Source organism: Diadema antillarum, unplaced genomic scaffold (genome assembly GCF_040938485.1).
Source record: "Diadema antillarum isolate AM-2024a unplaced genomic scaffold, OU_Dant_1.0 seq00002072_RagTag, whole genome shotgun sequence".
Lineage (NCBI taxonomy): Eukaryota > Metazoa > Echinodermata > Echinoidea > Diadematoida > Diadematidae > Diadema > Diadema antillarum.
In genome coordinates, this window is record NW_027272719.1 from 42,085 (window position 1) to 52,036 (window position 9,952).

At 41.3% G+C, this 9,952-nt stretch overlaps 1 protein-coding gene across 1 annotated transcript; it reads right to left on the bottom strand.

Annotated features, from left to right (window-relative positions):
* Positions 1–2,594: 2,594 nt before the first annotated feature.
* On the bottom strand, positions 2,595–5,195 carry LOC139713829 (uncharacterized). The gene has a single exon (XM_071625534.1). It carries the CDS (start codon positions 5,027–5,029, stop codon positions 2,885–2,887), a length of 2,145 nt encoding a protein of 714 aa, XP_071481635.1. The 5' UTR covers positions 5,030–5,195; the 3' UTR covers positions 2,595–2,884.
* Positions 5,196–9,952: the final 4,757 nt, after the last annotated feature.

Consider the following 9,952-nt stretch of genomic DNA (forward strand, 5'->3'; position numbering starts at 1 on the left):
GCAACCTTAACAGCCCCATTCTTTTTTTTTCAAGATTCCCCTCAACTGCAAAGAGAATACGTTAAGAATGAAGTTCACCAGGGCAGATTGTCATTTTGTGTGTGTGTGTGTGTGTGTGTGTGTGTGTGTGTGTGTGTGTGTGTTGAAAGACCAGCTGGCAATGTGTTCCATTTGTCCCTCATATATCTAAACAGTCAAAATACCATTACAAGTACATGTATTTGGAAGTCATACACAACAAACAGACATATACACATAGTCCATGGGCCAGGCCAGATATTGGTACCACCTGAGGTGGCAAAACCTTTTTGGTGTCATTTTGTTTGCTGGGCATAGATATGCTTATCAAGCTATGATAGCATTTCCAAATGAGTAGCTTAGTCATAATAAATGAATTTTTAACCAATTTGGTCTCGTTGTTATTTCCTTATACTTCTGAATCGAAACTAACCGCTATACAAAGAAGAGCACTGTCTTCTGTATGTCCACAGGTGTTCTGTTGTTAACGCGGTGCACTTAGTCTTTATTCAAGGCAGCGAAGGGAATATCCAAAGGTTATGATGTCCACAGTGCTTAGTCTAATATTCAAGACGGCGAAGGAAATATCCAAAGCTTATAATACAGTGTATATCCCTTCATCTAAAAACAACAATAACAACAAAAAAGCAATTCCTCGTGAATTTTACCGTATTTTTCTATTATTTATTATTTTCCGGTGAAAACGCTACGGTGAAAACGCTAATACCACGCCAATGTCGATTTATTTCCATCCAAAATGAAAGATAATGCAAAAACAATATACCGGTACACTACAATACATTATAATAAAAATGTTGTAAATGAACAGAGTGATTTTTGTTTAAAACTGATGTATTTGTTGAGAGGGTAGTATAAAAACAGTATAGAATACTATAGATAATCCCTTTTGTTAGGAACTTTAGATATGATAACGGTACATTGTTCTAGATAAAGACTAAGCGCACTGCGTGACAGCTGTTGACATCATAACCCTTTGGATATTCCCTTCGCTGCCTTGAATAAAGACTAAGCGCACCGCATTTACAACAGAACACCTGTGGACATACATTGTACAGAAGACAGTGCTCTTCTTTGTATAGCAGTTAGTTTCGATTCAGAAGTATAGGGATATAAAAACGAGACCAAATTGGTTAAAAATTCATTTATTATGACCAAGCTACTCATTTGGAAATGCTATCATAGCTTGATAAGCATATCTATGTCCAACAAACAAAATGACACCAAAAAGGTTTTGCCACCTCAGGTGGTACCAATAACCCATTTTTCGGGTCTTGGCCAATGGACTAATATCAAGATGAAAGTTAAATCAAACATATTATTTATTACTCAAATTCACAGATGATGTATTCTGAAAAGAAAATGTAACGACTGATAAAGATAATGGAGATACAGCAGGCCTTTTATCAACTACTGCACATAATTTCTTCAGGAAACAAAAGCAGTTCACATTTTCAAACATGTTGTTAAAACTTGTTTTGTTGAAATAAAGATCATTTGAAAGCATGTTTGACCGTTTTCATTACCAGTGTTTCATTATGCTTTCCACCTTTGACATATCTATAGGATGTCCAATTTAAGTCCAACCGTCACATTTCTCCCTTGCCTGTGTCCCACTTTACCCACGGGTGGGTCAAATTCTCCCCAAATGTAAGTTGTTTTTTTTCTTTTCATTAACAGCAGAAAATTTAAAACAGCGCCACCCCCAACTTATATGGCTCCTTATGTAACCTACTACAAATGTATATCAACCTTCATGCAAGCCCGAAAGGAAATGTAATCATTCTCTTCTATAAAAAGATATCAGAAGAAAATCGGCGAACTTGAAATTATGTCCATCTTCTCCCCGCTCTCCCTTACAGATTTCCCGCACACTTTGCACTACTCTCTTACATTAAGTGCTAAGGATTATGCAAAGACATGTGCCGGTTGAGGGAACCTTTCTGTGTGAAGCACCTTGAACAAACTTGACATCGGAATGGCTTCTCCCTGTGTGTACCCTTATATGGACCCTCATATGGTGCTCTAATACAGATTTCCCACAGACTTTGCACTGCTCTCTTAATACATTAACATGCTTAGGATCATGCAAAGACATGTGCCGTTTGAGGGAACTTTTTTTGTGTGAAGCACCTTGAACAAACTTTACATCAGTGGGCTTCTCCATTGTGTGTACCCTCATATGGACCCTAATAGTCCTTTGATACGTGTACAGATTTCCCACAGACTTTGCACTGCTCTCTTACATAAACATGCTTAGGATTATGCAAAGACATGTGTCATGTGAGGGAACCTTTCTGTGCAAAGCACATTGAACAAACTTTACAGCAGAATGGTTTCTCCCCTGTATGTACCCTCATATGGACCCTCATATGGTGCTCTAATACAGATTTCCCACAGACTTTACACTGCTCTCTTAATACATAAACATGCTTAGGATCATGCAAAGACATGTGCCGGTTGAGGGAACCTTGCTGTGTGAAGCACCTTGAACAAACTTTACATCGGAATGGCTTCTCCCCTTTGTGCACCCTATGGTCACGCATAATGTGCTTTACTATAAATTTCTCACACACTGTGCACTTCTCTCTTAGAAATGAGCGCTTGTGTTTCTTAAATTGAGGCTTGCTTTGGTGTTCATATTTTATCCTTTTGACACATCAAGAGAGGTTGCCCTAACTGTCTCCACTAAATGTATTTGGGTTAGTCGTATCACAACTGTGCATGGGACCGTGCAAACATATGTTCCGTTTGAGGGACCATCTGTGTGAGAAGCACCTTGAACAAACTTTAAATTGGAATGGCTTTTTCCCCGTGTGCACCCTCATATGGATCTTCATCCATCTCTTTAATGTGGACTTCCTGCACACTTTGCACTGCCCCTTTTTTCGAAAGAGTGCTTGGATACCTCTCCCTCAGGCTTACTCTGGTGTTCATGTGATTTCACCCTCTTCTTTGACAAATCAAGAGAGGTTGATCTCACTGTCTCACCAAACGAATTTGGGTTAGTTGTATCACATCTGTGCATGTGACCGAGCGAAGACATGTGCTGTTTGAGGGAACTTTTCTGTTTGAAGTACCTTGAACAAACTTTACATTGGAATGGCTTCTCCCCCGTGTGCACCCTCATATGGACCCTCATATAGTCCTTTGATACAGATTTCCCACAGACTTTGCACTGCTCTCTTAATACATAAACATGCTTAGGATCATGCAAATACATGTGCCGTTTGAGGGAACTTTTCTGTGTGAAGCACCTTGAACAAACTTTACATCGGAATGGCTTCTCCCCCTTATGCACCCCCATATGGACCCTCATATAGTCCTTTGATACAGATTTCCCACAGACTTTGCACTGCTCTCTTATTTGTACATAAACATGCTTACATGTAGGATCATGCAAAGACATGTGCCGTTTGAGGGAACTTTTTTGTGAGAAGCACCTTGAACAAACTTTACATTGGAATGGCTTCTCCCCCGTGTGTACCCTCATATGGATCCTCACACATTCCTTTGATATGGACTTCCTGCACACTTTGCACTGCTCTCTTTTTTCAAAAGAGTGCTTGGATACCTCCCCCTCGGGCTTACTCTGGTGTTCCTGTGATTTCATCCTCTTCTTTGACAAATCAAGAGAGGTTGCGCTCACTGTCTCACTAAACGAGTTTGGGTTAATACTTGTATCACTTTTGTGCATGTGACTGAGCAAAGATATGTGCCGTTTGAGGGACCATCGGTGTGAGAAGCACCTTGAACAAACTTTACATTGGAATGGCTTCTCCCCCGTGTGCACCCTCATATGGATCTTCATCCATCTCTTTAATATTGATTTCCTGCACACTTTGCACTGCTCTCTTTTTTCAAAAGAGTGCTTGGATCCCTCCCCCTTGGGCTTATTCTGGTGTTCATGTGATTTCATCCTCTTCTTTGACAAAACAAGAGAGGTTGATCTAACTGTCTCACTTAACGAATTTGGGTAGGTTGTATCACATGTGTGCATGTGACCTTGCAAAGACATGTGCCGTTTGAGGGAACTTTTCTGTGTGAAGCACATTGAACAAACTTTACATTGAAATGGCTTCTCCACCTTATGCACCCTCATGTGGACCCTCATATAGTCCTTTGATACAGATTTCCCACAAACTTTGCACTGCTCTATGGCATAAAAGTGCTTAGAATCATGCAAAGACATGTGCCGTGTGAGGTTACCTTGCTGTGTGAAGCACCTTGAACAGACTTTACATTGGAATGGCTTCTCCCCTGTGTGCACTCTCATGTGTAGTTTGAGGGACCAACTCTTTGCAAAGCACATTGAACAAACTTTACAGCGGAATGGCTTCTCCCCTGTGTGCACTCTCATATGGTCATGCATATTGTGCTTTAATATAAAATTCTCACACACTTTGCACTGTGCTCTTAGATGTGGGCGCTTGCGTTTCTTTAATTGGAACTTGCTTTGGTGCTCATGTTTCATCCTTTCTTGGGACACATCACGATAGGTTGCCCTCATAGTCAAACTAAACAAATCTTTGTTACAGGTATCATATGCCTGCTTGGGACCGTGTACAGACATATGTCGTTTGAGGTACTCACTTCGTGAGAAGCACCTTAAACAAACTTTACATCGGAATGGCTTTCTTGCATAAAAGTGCTTAGGATCATGCAAAGGCATGTGCCGGTTGAGGGAACCTTGCTGTGTGAAGCACCTTGAACAAACTTTACATTGGAATGGCTTCTCGCCCGTGTGCACCCTCATGTGGACCCTCATATCTTTCTTTAATACAGATTTCCTGCACACTTTGCACTGCTCTCTGGCATAAAAGTGCTTAGGATCATGCAAAGACATGTGCCGGTTGAGGGAACCTTGCTGTGTGAAGCACCTTTCTCGTCTAACCAGCCCCTCCTTATCCTCTGCTGATACATCTTGCCCTGTTGAAGCTGATGGGGCTGTATTAGTCTTCTCACTGTCCACTGGTGGTGTGTCATTCATCATCCCTGCAATTGCCAGGCACTTTGCATTAATTGTTGCAGAGTTGCAATGTTGGTCGGATCCTGCTTCATAAAAGCCTCTCTGGATCTCATTTTGATTCAGGGTGCTTGTGCGCAACACAGAATCCTCATCATCATTCAGAACAGGGTTCTTTGTTTCACCTGTTGGTATAAAGAAATGACATGAAACTACGCAGTTTGTATTGCATTATCAAGCTACAATGGTCCCTACCTAATACATAATCAGTGTTATTACATTCATGATTATCAACTTTACAAAGAAAAAAGATTTCAAATTAAAAGAAAAAAGATTTCAAATTAAAAGAAAAAAGATTTCAAATTAAAAGAAAGAGTAGCATGATCTGACATATCATCAAGAAAAGGCAGTAGAACAACCAAATATTGTGTGCATCAACATTCTTTGTGCAGCATTGTGTGGAAAACCTCCTACTTATTAGACCCACGTACTACAAAACCAACAAAAAGTTGTCAGACATAAATTAGTTGAGAGCAAATTCTGAAAGAGGGCAAGTCAAAGATAACCCACATGTTATCTATGGCACATCACTGAGGCCTTTGTGGCCTAAAAATAGTGTAAATGGCCTCTGATTATACTAGAATTCATCATGACGATTGCTACTTGTATCTCGGAGAAGTATAATCATGTCAAAAAGGAGAAAAATTATAAAAATGCCCTTGAAATGCATATTTTAGAAAAGAAAATCTCTGCCATAACACATGAGACCAAAAAAAAAAAAAAAAATGTTTTTGAAACATTTTTTTTGTACCCTGAAAAGTCTCTAAATGTATTTTATTTTTGAAACTTTTATCTCAGTACCATAAAAGTCACAACACCCACAACTATCAGAGGTACAAGTTTTGTGTCCAATGTCATGAGGCAAACAGCTCCAATTACATGTAGATATTTTAATTAAAGGGGATGGCTAGTAACTGATCAGAGGGAATCAGTGGGAATGCTGGGGGATGACCATTCCAATCCTTGTGGGATTCATTTAAGAGTACACTATACAATGTATTTATTGTTGTGTGAAATTTGCTTCAGATTGGTCTCATATTCAAGCAATGTGCAGTTCATTGTTTCCAAGTAAGCATGACTGTACAGTGTCGGGTCGTTAACAATTGCTAACTTGGAATCATGAGATCTTGCACGGGATAGAGTAGGTACCCATGCTGTGTACCGTATCGTATCCCAAGTACAACCAATGTAACTTTCAGGTCCATCTTCATAGACATGAACATTGAGTGAATGTAACAAGAGAATCCATCGTACAGTGGGAGTTTGAGGAAAATTGAGCAATCCGTTCAGAAATTATGAATTTTTGAATTTTCTGCTCAGTCACTGCTGGATGAAAAGACTACTGTAGCTTGTGATGTCACATGTGTATAAAGATAATAAAGAAAATATATAGACAATTTTACATATTTTCACAATTTTTTGAATAATAAAAGAACAATTGACTTGCCTCTGCCAGAAGGTACGGGGAACGATATTAGGTATGATTCGGCATGCGCTTCTTCATTGTGGATGAGCATGTGTTTCTTGAGTCTATAAGGTGTTCCACATGACTTCCGACAAATGTGGCAGACGGAGGTTTTTGAAAACTGCTCTGGCACACCATTCTGTACTTCACCTTTTCTGGGAGCATGTGCATAATCATGTTTGAGAACTTGGCTCTTCCTGTGAGTTTCCAGATTCCAGCCATGTGGAAAGCACCTGGAACTGCACTCACACTTCAACACATTTCTCTGGGCAAGGGTTTCTTGTGAATGCAGTTTATTGTGCTTGTTAAGATTCCATTCGTTGACACACATTTCACACTTGTACATGGATTGCCCAAAATGTAGTTGTACTTCTTCAGGATGCACTACTCTCGCATGTTTGTTCAGGCCCAACTTTGTCCAAAAGTCTTTTGAACACCACTTGCATTGCCATATTTTTCGCCCCTCATGTAGTTGCATATGTCTTGCAAGATTGGCAAAACGGCCTCCACAAACACGACACTCTTCACTACAGGTCAAAGGCACATTCCCATGAGACCCAGAGTTGCATTCCACCGAAGTGTCTGTTCTGGCACACACATTCAGGACCTTGGCCAGTGGTCTAAGTTTCCCCGGTCCAGACTGCATGTGACTGGATGCCTCTGATGCCAAACTTTTCTCAGCATCAGCTCCACATTGGACTCCAGTGTCCAGAGCATCATCTATTTCAAAGGAGTCAAACAATTATATAGACAACATTTGTCACAAATATCACACAAAGTATTAGAGTGTAAGAATATATATATAATATATATATATGTGTGTAGCCCTGTGAAGAAATACGCTGACACTAAGAAGGAGGTCAGTTAAAGGCTATTGCCCATCCCCTCCTACAAGTCAATTGTATGAAGTTTTATTTGTTGATTTATATTTTTTGTTGTTTTCATGATGTGTTTTTTTCAGAATTGCTGAGGTCAGGGATATTGGACAATATGTATAATAAGGAATAAAGAAAAGGAAAGAAAATCTGGACAATATGTATAATAAGGGATAAAGAACAGAAAAGGGATATTTGGATGATGTCCAGAGTAAGGGAATAGAGTGAAAAGAAATAATATAGCATATCGTCGCTGGGGCGACAAGACCTTGTATCTACACAAGAGACCCGCGGGTCTAGCGCTCACCAGAGTATCGCAAGTTCACCTTTCACGCAGTTGCTAATCTAAATTATTCACAGCTCTACCAAAATTTGACTAGGCATTCTCAAGTAGAAGATGAAAATGCACAATAAGGGCCCAAATTTTTTAAGATTCCTTAATTTGGGGGGATTGGGGCCCCCTGGGGCCCTCTGGGTGGGGCATGGTGCCCATTCTTATAAATTGAGATCCTGACCCCCTAGGGATGCTACCTGCCAAGTTTGACGAAAATACATCATGAGGTTTTCAGGAAGGAGATGAAAATGTACAATTCAGGCCTCCATTTAAACCTTCCCAACCAGCCCCCCCCCCCCCTCCCCCAAGAGAGGCTCCCCTGGATCTCCTATGAACAAACTTGAAAATACAGTCATTAATGTACTCACTCATACTATATCTGTATCCAATGGGATAGACATTCCTTTGACATGTTTTGGGGGGGCTTCATTTCTGGGGTAAGAGATCTAGGATTTGTAGAGGACATCACTTAACTGATTAACTGACCATTAATCAAAAAAACTCATTTTCACCAAAATTGCAGATACAAGGTCTTGTCACCCCAGTGGCAATATTTTGTTAACAAAAGGAGAAAAGGAAATTAGGAAGATAGGTCCATGAAAGGTCAGGGTTGGTATCTATGATATAGGCATCAAGGGATCATTTTGGGGGGCGGAAGGCGCGAAAGTAAGGGTTTATTTGACAGGACATGTGAAACTGTTCCATTTGGGGAATGAGATTAAAGGGCCGATGTCAGTAGTATAGGGCAGAGGGGGAGTTGAAACAAACCAGCATGGAGTCGGACTGTCTATCGGACGTTTAATAGGGCCAGAGGGGTTTGGGAACCAATCACAGATTGGTAAAAAGACCACCTGATGCCTCAGAACCAATAGGAAATAAGAAGGTAAGGAATGAAGAAATACATAGATGGTCAGAATATATACAGCTTAGTAGGGTTAGGAAGACAGACACAGACCGAGACAGGGAGAAACAGACAGAGGGAGAAGAGAAGGGGCGAAAGAGAGCGATTCCAGTCACCATTCAAGGGGAGAAGTTGGTTTCAGCCAGCCTAGGGCACCACCACCACATCCAGTTTCAACCGGTCCAGAACTTTGCTATTTTGTCTGCCAGTTTCCGAACTTTGTTAATTTCGTACCAAGCCGAGAGAAAGAAAGAGGCAGAGAGAGGTGCTCTCGTGTCTTAGCTCATTGTCATAGTGTACTACCGAAAGGCCCCTCCCCCCATCCACCATCCATCCAGTCACTTAACTACTAAACTCTGGGAGAGTGCGAACTGAGAACTTTTGTCTGAATCGTGAGGCAGTTCAACGCCCGTAACATTGAGTGGACTCCTTCCTCAGCAGCGGGAACCAGGCTGAGCCTCCCGCACACTGATGCCTAAGCCTCCCGGCATTTTCGACTCAGACTGTCCGTTGAACCCCGAGGCTGTCATCCAGTGACCCGTAGGCGAGACCAGAGGAGAGGAGAGCAGAAGTCGCCCTGCCACCCCAGTCCGCCAGTGCATCAATGGGGGGACCCAGTGCGCCAGAGATGGGAGCCGCCCGGCGACAACCACAACCAGCTCACCGAAAAAGCAATAAGTGGCCACACCCTACTAATTTCATCCTCCCAACTAATAACACCCCCTTCCCTCCGTAGAGTAAGCTATTTGAAACAATTGGCACCACCCCGTTGGGGGTAGCGTTGTGTAGGTTGGCTCAGGCAGAGCAGTATTGATATACGGGTAACACCGAGAAGCTACCTCTATATAAGCTTATGATTCATGTATAGTGATGATCGAAATTTTATGGTTATAATTTGTTAAGCCGACTGCACAAGAGAATTATTATACAAACGGTCACTTGTAATTTTATCGCCCGGAAGTCAAGGCCGGTAAATAAACGTGCGATATTTTCTTTACCCCAAACGCACTCGCTTTTCCTTGTAAATCTGAGTTAAATTGTGTCATATTTTTAATTGTTATAATTCATTAATTGTTGAATGAGTGGTGTGTCCTCTAGCTCCAGGCCGAGTGGACTACTAAGCTAACAGACCCTTTGAAAAATAAACTCCAGTCTACTTGGATTGACCTGTCGATCTACACCTAGTGTCGAGCCCCTTCCCCAAGAGCGGAGGTTGGGGGTGGGCAAGATTATACCGTATGTCCCCCAAAAAATTACAGCGGGGCCCTATGCAATGATATCTTTACTAAATATTGCATCAATCTAAATACAAATT

Bases quoted from the DNA above. Each gene is read 5' to 3' on its own strand.
- LOC139713829 (XM_071625534.1), bottom strand. From the start codon at position 5,029: ATGATGAATGACACACCACCAGTGGACAGTGAGAAGACTAATACAGCC.